General features: G+C 33.4%; 4 protein-coding genes across 8 annotated transcripts; all 4 read left to right on the top strand.

Moving 5' to 3' along the window:
• Positions 1-569: 569 nt before the first annotated feature.
• Positions 570-2,678, top strand: LOC140823714 (F-box/kelch-repeat protein SKIP6-like). 4 transcript variants are annotated; one of them, XM_073185186.1, is made up of 2 exons: positions 570-1,741; positions 2,295-2,678. In XM_073185186.1, exon 1 carries the CDS (start codon positions 637-639, stop codon positions 1,711-1,713), a length of 1,077 nt encoding a protein of 358 aa, XP_073041287.1. In that variant the 5' UTR covers positions 570-636; the 3' UTR covers positions 1,714-1,741; positions 2,295-2,678. The 4 variants fall into 4 exon arrangements, with proteins under 4 accessions (XP_073041287.1, XP_073041285.1, XP_073041286.1 ...); XM_073185184.1 differs by having other exon boundaries at positions 2,263-2,677; XM_073185185.1 differs by having other exon boundaries at positions 570-1,754; positions 2,295-2,677.
• Positions 2,679-4,599: 1,921 nt separating this feature from the next.
• LOC140824822 (mitochondrial pyruvate carrier 4-like) lies at positions 4,600-5,087 on the top strand. Its single transcript, XM_073186369.1, has one exon. The coding sequence runs from the start codon at positions 4,704-4,706 to the stop codon at positions 5,001-5,003; it is 300 nt and encodes a 99-aa protein (XP_073042470.1). The 5' UTR covers positions 4,600-4,703; the 3' UTR covers positions 5,004-5,087.
• Positions 5,088-10,657: 5,570 nt separating this feature from the next.
• LOC140823713 (OVARIAN TUMOR DOMAIN-containing deubiquitinating enzyme 5-like) lies at positions 10,658-14,081 on the top strand. 2 transcript variants are annotated; one of them, XM_073185182.1, is made up of 4 exons: positions 10,693-10,783; positions 11,921-11,979; positions 12,108-12,215; positions 13,024-14,081. In XM_073185182.1, exons 3-4 carry the CDS (start codon positions 12,112-12,114, stop codon positions 13,904-13,906), a joined length of 987 nt encoding a protein of 328 aa, XP_073041283.1. In that variant the 5' UTR covers positions 10,693-10,783; positions 11,921-11,979; positions 12,108-12,111; the 3' UTR covers positions 13,907-14,081. The 2 variants fall into 2 exon arrangements, with proteins under 2 accessions (XP_073041282.1, XP_073041283.1); XM_073185181.1 differs by lacking the exon at positions 11,921-11,979 and having other exon boundaries at positions 10,658-10,783.
• A 1,577-nt stretch (positions 14,082-15,658) lies between these two features.
• LOC140824821 (nuclear transcription factor Y subunit B-like) lies at positions 15,659-16,563 on the top strand. The gene is made up of 2 exons (XM_073186368.1): positions 15,659-15,952; positions 16,022-16,563. The coding sequence occupies exons 1-2, from the start codon at positions 15,745-15,747 to the stop codon at positions 16,504-16,506; spliced, it is 693 nt and encodes a 230-aa protein (XP_073042469.1). The 5' UTR covers positions 15,659-15,744; the 3' UTR covers positions 16,507-16,563.
• Positions 16,564-17,535: the final 972 nt, after the last annotated feature.

The raw sequence follows: 17,535 nt of genomic DNA, 5'->3' as shown, positions 1-17,535 counted from the left end.
TAGTATATATAGTGAATAAATTTTAGTAAATATCATATGTAGTATTTAATTTTCAAAAGAGTCGTTGGTGAATAATTTTGCCGTTTGAAAAGAGCCGTTGGTGATTCCGTTCGGGAGATTTTCTTCAGAACATGCCTTAATTAACGACGGTTTTTGAAAAACCGTCGCAAATAGCGACTGTTGTTAAAAAACCGTCGCAAGTAGCGACTTTCATTAAAAAACAGTCGCGAGTAACGACGATTTTCAAGTTGTGATGGTTTACGAAAAACCGTCGCTATTTGCGAAATAATGCCGTTCATTCTAATGAATTTCTTGGCTGCCATATTACCCAAAATTAATAACTTCTACATCCACATAGGTGCATGAACATTAATGTGCGTTAATAATCATCCATTAATGCACCAATGTGGGTGTCCTAATAATGGTCAAAAGTAAATTTTATTTTAAGAAATAAAATAAATTTATAATATATTTGATTTAAAAATTCGTGCACTAAATTCCAGTTTAAATCATTTTTTTTTTTGAAGTTTTAATCATTTTTTCTTGAAAATCAGACAATAATCTTTCATTAATTTACAATCACAAATTTCAAGATTCCTACTCTCTTCCTCCGCGCGCACACTAGAATCCACCCGCATGACAGGTCCATCCGCCGCCGCATCCCCCCTGTGTCCTTCATCACAACTCATCCCGAACCTGCCAGATGATATCTCCGTCCAAATACTGGCCAGAGTTCCCCGTTCCCATCATCCGTACATCTCTCTAGTCTCAAAATCATGGCTGTCTACCATAAAGTCCCCTGAGCTCTTCCGCACTCGATCCCTCCTCCGCGTCTCCGAATGCTCTCTATACCTCAATCTCCGCTTCGATTCTTCCTTCCACTGGTACTGTGAACAAACCCTTCAATCCAAACGATCGCTGGTACCCCTCCCCCAAATTCCTCAGAGCCGCATCGGGCCTTCGACTTCAGTGCTTGGCCACAAAATTTACATGATAGGCGGTTCTATCAATGACATCCCATCGAATGATATGTGGGTCTTTGATTGTAGGTTTAATAAGTGGGAAAGCGGGCCGAAAATGCGGGTGTCCCGGGAGTTTTCCGCCGCGGAAAATTGGGGCGGGAAAATCTATGTCATAGGTGGGTGTGTGGTGGATAATTGGGCTCGTTCCATCAACTGGGCCGAGGTTTTTGACCCCGAAAGCGGTTCTTGGGCAGCGGTTCCGAGTGCCATTGAGGTGAGGGACAAGTGGATGCACGCTAGTGCCATGATAGGGAATAAGCTATACGCAATGGCCGATAGGGGAGGCGTGGTTTTCGACGTGGGCTATGGGGAATGGGGCAATGTGCCTAAAAGGTTGGACATGGGTTGGAGGGGTCGGGCTGCGGTGGTTGGTAATGTGTTGTATTGTTATGATTACTTGGGGAAGATTCAGGGGTATGATGTGGAGATGGATGCTTGGAAGGAGTTGAGAGGGGTAGAGAAAGGATTGCCGAATTTCTTGTGTAACTCGACAATGGTGAATTTGGATGGTAAGTTGTGTGTGGTGTGGGAAGGGAAGGGAAGTGGGAAAGAGGTGGATATTATGTGTGCTGAGATCGAGGTCAAGAAAGACAGTGATGGAAGTTTGGGTGGGAAGATTTTGAGGTTGGATGTGATTCTTGTGGTTCCGAAAGGGGCTTCGATTGCTCATTGCTTGGCGGTTGAACTTTGATGGAGTTCTTGGCGGTTGTTGAACCATGGTAGGATGAAGGGGTACGTCTTTGCTATTTATTTGGCTTGATTTTACAGCTTATTATATCAATTACGTACATCGAGTTTAAAGATTGTGATAGACTTGAGTCCGTTTAGTCTGGAGATTTGTTAAAATGCTTAATTTATATTGTACATTGTCTGGCCTGAGATCTGGGATGAGTGAGTGCAAGATGAGTGTGTAAGTTGCTTTAGTGAACATGTTTCGGAATTGAAATAGTCCATGCATGGGTTGTAAGTTTATAAGAGGTATTGAAAAAGTCATGTGTAGGTGTAACATGATCATATGATTAGTGTTTCCAAGTGTAGTTGAATATAGCCCCCACATTTCCGGTTATGCAACTGCTGTAGCATGAAAATGTTGGTTCGGAAGACACTTTTCTTGCCTATCTTTAGCTGCAGAATTTCATTGGTGAATATCATTTTGGAATATTGTATTTGATTCTAGTCGAATACCATGTAGAAGCTAATCTTTTGTTTTTGCTGTGCGTGTTAATATTTCTTCCGGCAGAGACTAAGCACGCCAAATTTTTCAAGATGCAGTCTTGGCCCTAAGCCGATTTTGCAATATCGAGTTGCAGTGTGCTGGACGAAATTTGATTACTGCGACGACCTAAATTTTCAAGGTTCGTAACGTTAAAACAGCAGACTCGTATTAAAGATAACCGGTCTTGCCAAGACATGTAACATATATCCGCCATTTTATGAGTTCAGCCACTTAAAGCCGCCCGGAACTAACATACAATGTGTTGATATACTCAGGACTGTGTTGTGTGTATTTTCAATTATGGGTTAAAATTGATTGGAGTCGGTTTTGCAACCCTTTGAGTTTCATCCCTTTGAGTTTCGTCCCGTTGAGTTTCATTTTGTGATCCATATTTCAAATCATACGGTGGCTTCTTGTACAAAATTTGAGTGAAATTATTAATATTTTTCTCTCCTGAAGTTTTATCAAGTTCCATATTCTAGTTATTATTTTATTTAATATTAATAGGTATACAAAAAATGTACTACAAATTTATGTATTTAACATAATATATTCATCATGTCTGCTAGCGAGATTTAATATTTTATTGATATAACATAATTATGTATTAAATAAATATATTTTTAACTTCTTGAACATTTTATTTCGAGAAGCTGGTTAACATATTTGAATGTTTCGAAATGAGTTTGAACTCGAGCTTTGATTCAAATTGAAGTTGAGCTAAGACTATCAAAATTTCTTGCGCTTCAAATTGAAATCTAGCTTGAACAAGAATTCAAGCCTTTAAATTTTGTGCTATTCGATTTGATTGCGTTGGTTCGCTTACTACTTATACAAAAAAGAACGAAAAAATGCACGGAACACATGCTCCCGTATGCTAATTTTAAATATTGATGCACGTAATTTTTTCCATGAAATATATGTACACTTCTGTATTCGTGCACATTCTATTACCACCTTAATTTTTTTCCCCCAAAAAAGGAAAGAAAAAAAAAGTACAGTTCCAGTGTTGTCTATTTGACATATATTTAACAACACATGCAGTGTTGTAATGAGAAGCTCCACACCAATCAACCAATGTAAATGTCATAAATGCACGTACGTTACCCCCCAACCACCCCCCCCCCCCCCCCCTCCCCCCTCCCTCTCGAATAGTCCACACAAGCAGATGATGCCATTATTATAATTGGCTGGCGATGGCATATAGACCAAGAATTTTACAAATTGGTCGAGACAACTTGTTCTTATCATTTTCGTCACTTCTTCCCTTTCTGTGTGAAAATTTTCAGGTGACGGAAACTTTTGATGGGATAAGTTGGGGTGGACTCCCAATTCGGCTTGTTTCCCCTAGTTTGAAAGTAGGGTGGGGATCCACCTCTTGATTCGTGTTTTATTCTTCCGATCGAGTAAAGTTAAATTTTAAGATTGTGTTGAGATCGATAGATTTGAGACGTTAGATTTCACAAATAAATTTATTCGATATCAAATTATATAATTGTAATAGTGTACCTTCAAATCTTACTCCCAATCAAATTCTATCGGTTAAAGTGGTACCTAAATATATTTTAGTTGGTAGGCCAAAAATTAATACGAGACTTGGCAATTATTAAATGCGTGCACCAAAAAAGTGGACGATGGTTATTGACTATTTCTCGACTCTTGGGACAATATATTGTTGTCTGTTGAGTAGTAATAATTAGATTTGATTTATGGATCACTCATTGACAAAGCCATAGCTAAAAATGTCGGATGAAATCGAGTGTTCTATCAAATTCTGTTATTTTACACAGATTTAAAGTATCATTATAAAAACAAATTGTACAAGCAAATTTCGTATTTTATCATTATGTAAATCATCCAAAAAATGGTTGTATATCTTTCAAATACTTATTTCATATTAAATTATCATAACAAAAAAAAACCCCATTAAATATAAACACTGAACTACATATTTGAAAAATGGGAAAAAAAAATACACACGTCGTATATTGGCGTAATATTATAGTAAAAGCTTTATTTTTTCCCAAACAATCATTAATGTATCACAACATATATTTGCATCGGTCTATATCTTATGTGTGTACTACCTTCACTTCATTTCAACGAATAAGATCTTGTCACACATATAATTTCAAAAAAAAAAGTGGGTCATAAATATGTATGGATAAATCTTGGTCATCCATCCTATCACGGGACAATGTCCACGTGGGTAAGACTGAACAAAACGGTCTATATTAAATCAGGTGTAGAGGATATGTTGAATTAAAATAAAAAATTGCGAGAGGAAACCTGACAATATTAAGTGAAATAAAGTCTTTTTAGTCAGCAGTTAAATAAAGCAAATCTCCCAATCACCCTCTACCCATCTACCTATATTTAACTCAATCCCAAGAATAAAATTATCAATTCTCCAACAAAAACGACAGAGACACAAAAACAAACATTCAGTGTGATTGGTGGAGACGATGAATGCGAAGAAGTTAGTCGAGAGCATATGGAACCATCCCGCGGGGCCAAGAACCATCCATTTCTGGGCACCGACGTTCAAGTGGGCCATCAGCGCGACCAATATTTTCAATTTCTCGATGCCGCCGGACTCGATCTCGTATCCTCAGCAGACGGCATTCGTGGTCGCGGGGTTCATCGGCGCCCGTTACTGCACGGTTATCACGCCCAAGAATTGGAATCTTTTCAGCAATAATTTTGCTTTGGGTTGCACAGGTATTTATCAGCTGGCGAGAAAAGCCACGCATGACCACTCCTGATCATCTGATTAATTAATATTCAGGATTACTTGTAAAACCAGGTTTTTGTTTGGTTAATTAATTCCCATGGATGGATTTGGAGTGTGATTCAAAGGGGCTGGCTAGTTTCATGAATAATTAATCTGCATGCAAGCACTTGCCTATGCGAACCAATTATTTGGCAATTTAATTTCTTTGACAACTTGTATGAGCAGGTCTTTTGTGAGACGGTCTCACGAATCTTTATCTGTGAGACATGTCAACCATACCGATATTCACAATAAAAAGTAATACTTTTTCATAGATGACCCAAATAATTAAGAGATCTGTCGTCTCATACAAATTTTCTGGAATAATTGATATCATTTTCTCCATTGACATGTTATAATCAATGGTTTTATGGGTAGTAGTTATGCAAATAGAGGATTTAACTTAATTGGGTATATTTCAAACAAAAAAAACAACACGGCCCATTAGTTAACTTTTAAAGCATTAAATGGTGATGTGGAAAATTTGAACAAATCGAATTCATTCCTAAACAGATTGAATTTATTAAAAAGATAGGTAATATATATATATAATTCAATTTGTTTAGGAATGAATTCGATTTGTTCAAATTTTCCACATCACCATTTAATGCTTTAAAAGTTAACTAATATATTACAAAAAAAATTTTTTTGAAAAAAATATATTTATTTTTTTCATTTCACCAAAAATCATGTCATTATATCGAGTTATAGCTAGTCATTATATCATATTATGGCTAGTAAATTAAAAAAACACATGTATTTTTCACATTTCACAAAATATCATGCAATTATATAGGGTTATGACTAGCCACAAAAAAAATACACATATTTTTTAATTGAACAGACGGATAGACCCATAAAAAAAGTAAAAAAAAAAAAAAAATCGGGTACCCGATACCCAATTTGGTATCGGTAAAATTACCCGAACCCGATAATGTCGGATACTCGACAGACCCGATTTTTATTTGAAAAATACACGACCCGATTGGGTTTTACCTGATCGCGTCGGATCGGGTACCGATATCCGAGAATAAATGCCACCCCTACGTGAACCACACGTATGAATCTGCATAAGATACACATAAAATTACAATGAGTAGAAAATTTGGAAAAATAAAATAAAAAATTGTAACTTGGTTAAAAAAAAAATTTCCCACATATATAAAATATCCACGCCGGCCTCCGTACGTCAATAAGTTCTAAACTTATAGTATAATTATATTTCTTTAAATTAATTACAATTTCGATCCAATTAATTAATTTATTATGTATGTAATAATTGATTAATTAATAATGGCTCCTTGTGTATTTGATTAAATGCATCCATGTGAAACTGTGTATGAAATGTTTAGCAGAAATTTAGCTTTAGTGCTTTAATATTGCTCTGCTCCTTTATGGTTGAAGAGCTCTGAATTCTCGAAAGGTACGGCGTCTCTTATTTTTCAAGGGACCCAACTGGTATGTATATTGGAGATCGAATGAGATCTATCTCTATTCATGTCACATGGGGAGTAATTTTTCCTATGTATTGTCAGGGCCGTTTTCAGAAATTTGGAAGTCCTAGGCTATTTTTTTAGGTGAATGTTTTATATAATTTTTTTAAAATTAAATATACAAATATCACATAAAAACTAATGATTAAATGCACATAATTAATCAACAGTATCTAATATGCTACATAAAGAGGCCCTAACAAAAAGAGAGGCCCTAGGCGGCTGCCTAGGGCGCCTACCCCTAGAGCCGGCTCTGTGTATCGTACACAAAGACCTTCAGTTTTTATCCTTTCAATTTGATTTTTAAAAAGTTCTTTGGGATTTGATCAAGAAACAGATACAAAATACATCAAATAAAATGTGATTGTTTCGTAAAACAAATTTTATAGCATGATCAGAACATAATCAACAACATTAAACACAATACGTCGAGACATTATATGTCAGAACATGCTGCACCAAAATAAAGGCAAACAAATTATCAACAACCAAAATTTATTGCAATACAAACTAGCAACATAAATATAAACTAACAAAATAAATTTGTAATGCGATAATGAAACAAACAAACCGAAAAGTAAAGTTTCTTTAAAAGAAATTTGCCCGGATGCTTGAAAATTGACACTTATAGACGTTTATTTCTCAGGATACAACAGTAAAATCAGTAGCAAATTAAGCACAAATTTGCTACTTTGGCAAACTCTCGTATCTTTACTTTATCATCAAAATTTAATGGAGGCCAAATGAAAAGCTAGCAATATGAAATACAAAAAAAAAAAACACTTGAGTGAGATCTTGAATGTATTTGTAAAAATATCTATGGATTGAGGAAATATACACATTATTTGTAAGATCCAAAATACACATAAAAAATCATGAAAAATTAATTAACTCAATTAATCTTATAGTTAATAACTCAAGAATATGAAAAGTCAAAAGATATTTTCAGAATCATAAATAACAATTAAGTCAATAATACAAAAGAGCTAAAAGACACTACCACGTCATGATCCATACATAATTTTCATTCAAACTTTAACTAATTCAAATTTTCAACATGTTCGACCAAATATAATGTCACGCCACATGATACAAGTCGACCGTGTTTTCGGAATTTCAATACTTTAACATGTTCAAGAAAAACTAAGCCTCGACTTATTAATAAACTTAAGTAATACTTATTCAATGAATTCAGCATTTTACGAAACTCAATAACTTAATTTATCTAAAAAAATGCAGGTATCTCAAAATTCAAGTTTTCATAACAACCAAACATTCAATTCACCAGCCCCAACATTTGGTAACCTCTTGCTCTTCCACTCCATGTAAAAAGTAAATTACACAAGTGTCACTTAGTAAATGGAATGAAAATATTTCCATGCTCAACATATGGCAATAATATACCAAAACTTTACATAACACGTTCATATAACATAAGTAATTTTGAAACATCTGCAAATTTCCTCTGGTTTTACTTTATTGAAAAATGTCATTATTTTTTAGTTTGACCCAAGTCTCACATATAATGTGTCCATAAACGAATCAATTATCCAACATGGCACACATAGAAAAAAATAACAAATTACTTATTTAATGAATAAAAATATGAAGAACACAAAAATTCATTTGAGAATTGAGATCATTTCATGTTAAATTTGTGAGATAGATATTCGATTTGATATGCGAAAAACATTATTTTTCACTGATATATGGTAAACTAATCATCCGCTGTTGTTGGTAAATTCTGTTCTGCATGCCAAACATGCATTCAGAATTGGGTTTTTTCTCTTGGTTGCGATCCTGCTGCATGTCAAGTGACTTGTTTGACCAAAACACATCAAAGCCATTTGCATGATTGGTTCATTAATTTGTGATTTTATGGGAATGGGGCTTTAATTTTTTGTGCCATACTTGATTGGAAGCATCTATTTGATTATCCTTGCTATAGGGAGCATCTCCCAAGGGTTTGTTTTCACCTCCTAAATTAGTGACTGGAGCTGTAACTTATGATAAAATAATCTTATCCATTTGGGATCTTGAAAAATAGTAACGAGAGTCGGGAAGGTCACAAAATTGTTGGGCAACATGTTTCGGTGGATTCCCACACACACTGTGAAGGGAAGAATGTCATATAAAACCTGGTAAATATGAAACATAAGTTGAATGGTTTGAATTATCTTTGTTGCTGGTTATTTCAGGCTGCTATTTAATGATTTAGCTTGATGTGTTCTGTGGTTTACGGGAAAGAGAATAGAAAACATGATGTATTGCCTTCTACACTAACTGATCTTTGCCACATGAACGTGTGACAAAAGTGCCCACCTCTTGCTTTTTTTGACCATCAATTGCATGTTTATGGTATCACTCGAATCCATGATCCAAGCCGCAAGGACTAACTGATGGCTGACAGTTTATTAACTAAGTTTATGTTGATGGAAAACTGACAATAATGGGATTATTTTGCAGGTATGATCCGCTGCTGCTTCCATAATTAAAAATAACAGAGGTGCTGCATGAGGCTCTAATTGTCAGCAATGTCAAAGAAGGCAACAGTCCTTGAATGCATTGAAACAATTAAGAAAAGAAGCTGAGTAGATTCATTATGTTTGACAGAAAACAATTTTTTTAAAAAAGCAAAAAATGCTTGATTTGATATATTATCTATACTATATTATTAAGTTTGAGATACTTAGAGTAACTAATTTTTGGTGTTATGATCTGTTCTAATAATTATATATATTAATAAAATACTAAAATCTTAATGTAAATCATATGTAGTTTAGCGGTTAGAGTCTTTATTTTTTAGACATAAAGTTTTGTGAGCTCAATTTCTATTTGGTTTTTCTTATTCTTTTTTTTTTCTATTTGTTTTTAATTTATATATCAAAATTACAGTGTAGTCCCTCACTATTTCTTATAATTATATTCTGATCCTCATTTAAATATAAACCAAATGAGTTATGAAAAATATTCTACAAGCACGTAACGCGTGCGTCGGTACACTAATATATTAGTATTATTGTCATTGTTGTGGTTTTTATTTAATTTTTCAGTTAAGCTGCGTTTAGCGGTGCCTAATTTCCCGATCTCGATCAGAGATCCATAATTTTTTAAAAAGCCTCGATTAGAGGAGTTCACAAATCAAAATTTGATACCCAAGAAAAATAAAAAAACGAAAGAGAGAAATAAAATCATTAAACTAAATATGATTTTGCACCTCTTCGTATGAATCATTTGGTGAAAATATTTTCCAGTCTTGTGAATTTGGAATTATAGTGATTAATAGTTTTATGACCACATTTGCAAAATTTTAACTATTGAATTGTTCAAAAAAAAAAGAAGACATTTTTGGTTCTATATGTTTAAATCTTTGTTATTTGGGTAATTTATATGGCCAAATTTCAGTTTTAATTTTATATTTTTCAATTTTTTACAATTTCAGATATTTTCTATCAAGATGTTGATTTGGTAATGTACAGAAAATATTTATGTCACATCAGCAATGTCATATCAATGTTATGTAAAAATTACTAAAATTACAAAAAAAATAATTATCTATGATTTGAATTTTCAGAAAATATTAAACAGATACTAATATAGTAATATGTTTGTATAATTTTTCGAAAAATTATATATATATATATATATATATATATATATATATATATATATATATATTATCTTGAAATAAGTAGTCAATAAAATTTAGGTATAATTTGTTTTATTCACAAATATTCTAATAATTCTTTGATCATATGTGCCAAAAATAATCTAGGTTTTATTCTATTCGCACGAAAAAAATTATTATAAACAAGTTCACAAGATGAACATGTCTCGTGTGAGATGATTTCACGAATTGTTATCTATGAGACCAGTTAATCCTACTGATGTTCACAATAAAAAGTAATACTCTTAACATAAAAAGTAATAATTATCATGAATGATCCAAATAAAAGATCCGTCTCACAAAATACGACCCTTGAGACCGTCTCATAGAAATTTTTGATATAAACTTTTTTGTTGGGTTTTCTTGGATTTGTCGAGTATGAATTTTTTTTCCAAATAAGTTTTAACTTTTAAGGTAATTTTTTCTGAAAAAGGAAATAGAGAAAATAGAATAAGAAGGAAAAGAAAAGTAAATATGGAAGGGGCCAATTATTTTTTTAATAAAATAAATATTTGGAGTCGTGAAATGAGGCGATTACTTCTCCTAAAACCAAACCCTCCTCCCCCTCCTCTCTGAAAGCGGCCGGCGGCTTGGTTACAAGTTATGAGCCAGGTTATACTTTGTATTCAACACCCTTACTTTTTGTTACCCTTTGTATATATATATGTATGTATTTATCTGTGCGTATACCTATATATTGCTAGAATACAGTTCAAAACTCTACCGTCTGGGTCTGTTTTTCATCTGTTGCTGCGTACATGACCTTAATCACCTCCATATTCGGTGTACATGGCGTTTCTGTATCGGGTTTTAGTGAAATTTTAATGTTGTGCTCGTCCTTCGATGTGGGCTAAGTTCGACTTAATTTAGAAAAAAAATGATTTAAATTGTTGGTATCTTATTATCTTATTAAAGTTGGTGCGGGTCTTATTATGTAGTTATTGATTCGGGTCTCTCGTGTGTGATGATTGAAACCTTTACGGTCTTTTGTTGTTCTTTAAGTGGTAGTTTAAATTCTGATTTGTCACTCATCCTTCTCTATTACTTGTTAATGTTGTTTTTTATGCATTGTGAATCTTGACTTTTTATGTCATCTTAATGTTTTTTTTTCCGGTGAATTACGATGTGAATTGAGTTGTAGTAGTTATATTTTACTAAAATTGTCGTGTAAGTTTTATTCTTGTTACCGGGAAGTGATGCAATGATGTTGTTTATTGCTATGTAAACGGAAAATCTCCTAAAACCTTTTCTGCCTTCTTTTCTTTGACACGTGGCTCTATTTCGCTTTCTCAAGTGACTTGTGTTTGTCTCTATGATTACCCTTAACGTTTTCATTTCATAAAATATCTCTATCGTGATCTTGTTTGATTAGAGAGGTAGATAATTAGTAAGCATGTTGAGTTGTAAAAGCATACGATGAGTTCTATGTTTTCTTGCTGAAAATTGGTGGGTGCACCATTGTTGATGAGTTAAATTTTGGCGTGTTTATTTGATTTTGTTTGTATTCCGAGTGTCGATGTGTAATGAAGTTAGTTAGATGCTGAATATCTAGTTCCAGGGAAATGGTTTACGGGGAAATGGATGATTGAAAATAGAATGTCATTTGAAATGTAGGTATTTTCTGTAAGATTAAATTGCATCCACCCGATACTAACCTAGAGAAATAGCTGGAGTGATCTTGATACGTCTTTAACAAGTGATGATTGATTATGGTGGAGATGTTGCTTAAATTACAAACACATTTTACAGCATGGATCTAATCATACTTTGCTTTTTGACATCCAAGACCAGCTTGCGTTCTTAAACTGGTGGAATTTTTGGCATTTCATTTTCCCACACTTTGTTTTTCGTTACTCTCCTGTTTTGTGTTAGCCTTGAAGTCTTGATTGATATAAATTGATCCCAATATTGATCTAACACCTTGATTTCGGGATAGGTGAATGGCAGATACAAATCCAGTGGAAGACACAATGTCTGAGGGGGTTTCAGAAAATGCAGTTCCAGAGAAGCAAGAAACTCTTGAAGAGATGCTTTCTAGACACAGGTAAATCTACACACATGTTCTTGCATGCATAATCCTATTTAAGTGGTTTTTTTCTGACCTTGTTTCTTTATTAAAGAACAAATAGTGCAATATCGATATATGTAAGAATATTTACTTCCATAATCTCTTCCATAAAGATGATAAATCTTTTTTCCTTAAAATCAATGAATGAATTACCTCTCAATGATTTTGAATGGGATCCGTATCATGATACATATGATTTATTAAATCAACTCATAGTCGAGACTTGAATAGTATGACAAAAGAAATTTTTTTTATTCTTACCGAATCTAAATTTGGATTTCTGAACTAAATAATCCAAAATTCGTTGTATTTGTTACCTGTTTCCTTGTATTTTAACCAATAATTTACCTTGCGGCTTTCTTGGATAATCATTTGCTGAAGTATAGCCAGATTGCCTTTCCACTTTGGTTACACACACAGTCATAGACCTAAACAAACAATAGATGCAAAATGGAAAACAATGGAAACAAAAAGAACAAAGACTCCTTTTTGGTTTGGGAATGTCATTATGCTCCCCGACACCCTTTCTGTAGAAAGGTGAAATGAATTGAAGTAGTTATTGGACATTGGTTCCATCAGGAGTGTAGGCTGATTTGTTTCGTATCTGGTAGATTTGGTTGCAATCTTTTCTTGCTCTGGTTGCTAGTGATTTGTTAAATCGCCGAAACTTTGAAATTAGATGATTGTTTTACAGTTGTTGACAATCAAAAAGCTCTTTGATTGTGTATTTTCATACGGAGAACGAAATTTGTTATGAGCTCAAGTGGAATTTGTTGAATTGCAGAAAAGAGACTAATGATCTACAGAGCAAAGAAGTTGCATTAAAAAAGGCCGCGGCAAAAGGTAGCAAGGCCGAACAGAAAGCCAAGAAGAAACAAGTTGATGAAGAGATATCTAGACTTTCAACAAAGCTTAAAGAAGCACAAGCTAAGGAATTGGCTTTGTTAGGCTACAATGGCGGTACAGATAAACAGAAGGGAGATTTGGACAATCTGGTGAAGGCAATTGCTGGGGTTTCAGTCACAAATCAAGCAGAGCAGTCATCAAAACCAAATAAGCACGCAAAGAGACGTGAAAAAAGAGCCCAAGAGGAAGCAGCCAGGGAACGTAGAATTCAAGAAGAGCAGAGCCAGATTGTAAGCCATCGAATTATTGAAGATGAGAAGTTAGAGCGAAAACTAGAACCCCTTGGATTTACCATCAATGAAATAAAAGCCGACGGCCATTGTCTCTACCGAGCTGTTGAGGACCAATTAGCCTTCCATTCTGGAGGCTCCTCACCTTGTACTTACCAAGAACTTCGGGAAATGGTGGCTAATTATATGCGAAAAAATGCATCAGATTTTCTACCGTTTTTTCTTTCTGAAAATGCTGCAGATGGAGAATCTGCAGATTCCATTACTGAGAGGTTTGAAAAATATTGCAGGGACATCGAGTCTACTGCAGCATGGGGAGGACAACTAGAGCTCGGTGCTCTAACCCATTGTTTAAAGAAACCTATCATGATATATTCAGGATCTTTTCCTGATGTAGAAATGGGGAAGGAATACCTTCAAAGTAATGGAACCGGCTCATCATCGAAGTCAAGTATTCTGCTGTCGTTTCATAAGCATGCTTTTGGGCTTGGTGAGCACTATAATTCTGTTGTACCTGCGGGGATTCAATAGTTTCTATTTAGCCATGGTTGAGTTGAAAGCTAACCTACTGTTGGCTTGTTTCTTTAAGTCATTCTTTTTTCTTATTGTTATTGCAGACTTTGTTGCTCAAACTACCATTTTTTATGGATATATTTACGTGGTCTTGTATTTTATGATATATAAAAGTAATAAAATTCATTGAACATGATGGAGATGGAGAGCAGACGATTTTTCCTTGTAGTGGCAAAGTTTAACTAGTTTACAAGGCAAACTATAGTTAGTTCTATTTTAAGGGACAAGGAGAACCAGTTATATATTTGCAGCCTCGTACGCTGTTGATTTCGAGTGGCCACTGTCAATTTAACATCTTGCATTAACACCGGCATCGGTTGATGGTGGATACGGCAAAGCAACACCTAGGTTACAGCTGCCAGTTGACGCCCTGCTGTCGCCGTTAGCCTAACCTAATCAGCAAAACAAGAATAATTTTTGTTATCATTATTTAGATTCACAAAGTCGCATGTTTAAAATAACAGGAAATAAAAAAATGGGCTTCCGCGATTTTTGTGATGAAATCTTATTTATGTGGGTGATACCCTCACTTCATTTTAACGGATAAGATCTTGTCACACATACAATTTCAAAAAAAAAAGTGGATCTTATATATGTATGGATAAATCTGGACCATCCATCTTATCATGAGAGTAATGCTCACATGAATAGGATGAATTAAACTTGCGATTTATCACATATCTTCTTAACTACCTAAGAACATTTTTATGAGAAAATATATGGAAATCTTCTTATTTCCTTTAGCACTTGTTCATATATTCTTTATCTAAAAGTCTCCGCTGCGCAGCCGACCAAATTTGGAAGCTTCTAATAATGTCAAAGTTTTTTCGTGGGACGATCGCACTTACAAAAATATAAATACAATTGTTTGACTAAATGGATAAAACCAATTTTGATAATTAATTTTTCCAACACTTTCTGATTGGACATCACGTCATATTTGAAAGACGATTTTCGGTATTTTAGTGCATGTCTATTGTGAAGAACAGAAAAATGTTGCATTGCTTCTAAATGTGCCATTTGGCATTCACATAAAGATTTGAAATATTTTTGTCAAAATTATGTTCCACTTTATAATATTTCTTCTCCACAGATAAATTTCACTGTACAATATATCGAAATAAAACCGAAATTTAATAATTTCTTGATTATAGATTTTTTCCGGTTGTAAATTAACATTTTTTTTCTATAAGAGAACATTACATTTTTGATCACATATTTGTCCAATTGAAGTCTAGGTATGTTATTTTTTTTTGAAAATTTAATTTTTTTTCCCGACAAACTGTTTATTCGATGAAAAATGTTTAAAATTATTAAAAACCAAAAGAAACATGACCAATATTTAAATTTGTTAACAAAAAACTAAAATAAAACAAACATACATACATACTATAAATTTCTTGAATTTCCTCTTTTTTATTTTCTCGAGTCTGCACAAATGGTCCAAGCACGTAGAGTTGTTATATATAACTTTTCATAGAGTTATCTGCCCGATTAAATTTTATAATAATGCTATTATAAGAATTAATCGTATTTTACAGAAAAAGATAAAATTATAATGATGTGAGCAGGCTAATTTGTCAACTCGATTGTGCTAGTCTATTACCTAGAAATCTTATTTTATTTGATCAAACTATTATTTTCAAACACATATTCAACCAACCGATTATCAATTTTATATCTTATATAAACCCTAAAACTCCTCTCCAGTTTTCCAGCAGTACTGTAAACCTTGAACCCTGATTATTTCTATTTTTTTTTAGGAGTTTTATCTTCTTCCAGCTGCTCCTCCATCAATGACAGGTAAAAAAAGAGTACAAAACAATTCCTTAATTAACAACAACTCAATGGCACTTGCAGACACTAAGGAACAAGACGGCTTCCTCCCCATTGCCAATGTAAGCCGAATCATGAAGAAATCCCTCCCTGCAAATGCCAAGATTTCCAAAGAAGCAAAGCAAACTGTGCAAGAATGTGTCTCCGAATTCATTAACTTCATCACGGGTATCCACTGATCAATCTTTTTCATGAATTAAATCTGATTATTTGTCGTTTGATGGGATCTTTTTACAGGCGAAGCATCGGATAAATGCCAAAGGGAGAAGAGAAAGACCATAAACGGCGATGATCTATTGTGGGCTATGACAACACTTGGATTTGAGAACTATGTTGGACCCTTGAAAGATTACCTCAACAAGTATAGAGAAAATACTGAGGGAGAGAAGAACACTGTGGCTACACAAGAAGATCCTTCTTTGCCGGCCACGAATCGTCATGGCGAAAAAATAGAAGATATTGCTGTCTGTAATAGTTCGATTGTATCCATGGGGTTTGCAGCCAGACCTGATGATCATGATTTGTGGGATTTTAAAACATATAATAGTAATTATCTTGGCATTGGTTTACCAGATGATCCCAAAAGAAGTCATTATGGTGAACAGATGAATGTAGGGATGATAAATAATGCTGATGATTTGAAAAATGGCAAGAGCTATATATTTGACGAGAATTCTAATAGGATCATGGAAAGTGTTGGGGAGCATGGGGTTGAGTGGTAGATTTTTCTGAAATGGGAAATAAATAAATCTATTAATATAAACTGTATGTTTTTTTTTTTAAGTCTAATATTGATATGCAGTTTTATGAAATGATGATAAATTCTAATATAAAGTACTTTTATTTAAAAAATTTGTACTTCCATATATATTAATTCATATAACTCACAAAATTTGATGATATGTTAGTCAATCGCTAAGGTAACTGATAAATGATTGACCATTTTATTGATTTCAGCTTGTTTTGGGATGAATATGGAAAAGTAGGAGGGATGCATGTTCATAGTTAATAACTTAATGACTACATTTGCTTCATATATATATATATATGATTTTTCTGCTATGATGTTAAATTTAATGTGTTTTTGTTGAATGATATTAATCGGATGAAATGAAGAAAGTTATTAGTATAAAGCTGATGCGATCTTTGTTAGATAATAATGTTATGACATATTGTTTATAATATTTTGTTATTTTTTCTATAATATTTAATTTGCTAAATTTTATATTTTTTCTTAATTGGGGCTCAAAAATTTAATAAATATTCATAACTTACTTGAAATAAAAAGACTTCTACCTCAAATTTCAAAACTAATATTTATGAAATCCCTCTTCTAAAAAGCCAAAAAAAAAAAGAAAATTATACAGTTTTTAACAACATCAAGTCTCAAGCTCACCTTTTTTCAAAATTTTAAAATGTGAAGTTTATAATGCAACATAAATAATTATATATATATATATATCTATCATAGATTTAAATTCAAAATCCATTTGTTTGAAATCTTCAATTTACAAATGGTAACTTATTTTTTAAAAAATATATATTAATATATTTTAAAATCCCAAAAATTGGAACCATTTAATTTTTTTTGTTTTATATCCTTTTTTCAAATTTAAATCCTTGAAATGCTCCAAATACGATTCTGTGATTCCTGTCTGTGGGAACCAACTGTATTTTAAGAAGGAACTGCGTGTATGTCAGCTGGACTTTGCTCGGGAGTCGTGGCGAAGGTTTGCCTCCAGGTCTCATCA

This window comes from Primulina eburnea, chromosome 2 (assembly GCF_022965805.1).
Source record: "Primulina eburnea isolate SZY01 chromosome 2, ASM2296580v1, whole genome shotgun sequence".
NCBI classification, from domain to species: Eukaryota; Viridiplantae; Streptophyta; class Magnoliopsida; order Lamiales; family Gesneriaceae; genus Primulina; species Primulina eburnea.
Note: the sequence above shows the minus strand (reverse complement) of the source record. Positions and strands in the feature narration are given on the sequence as shown.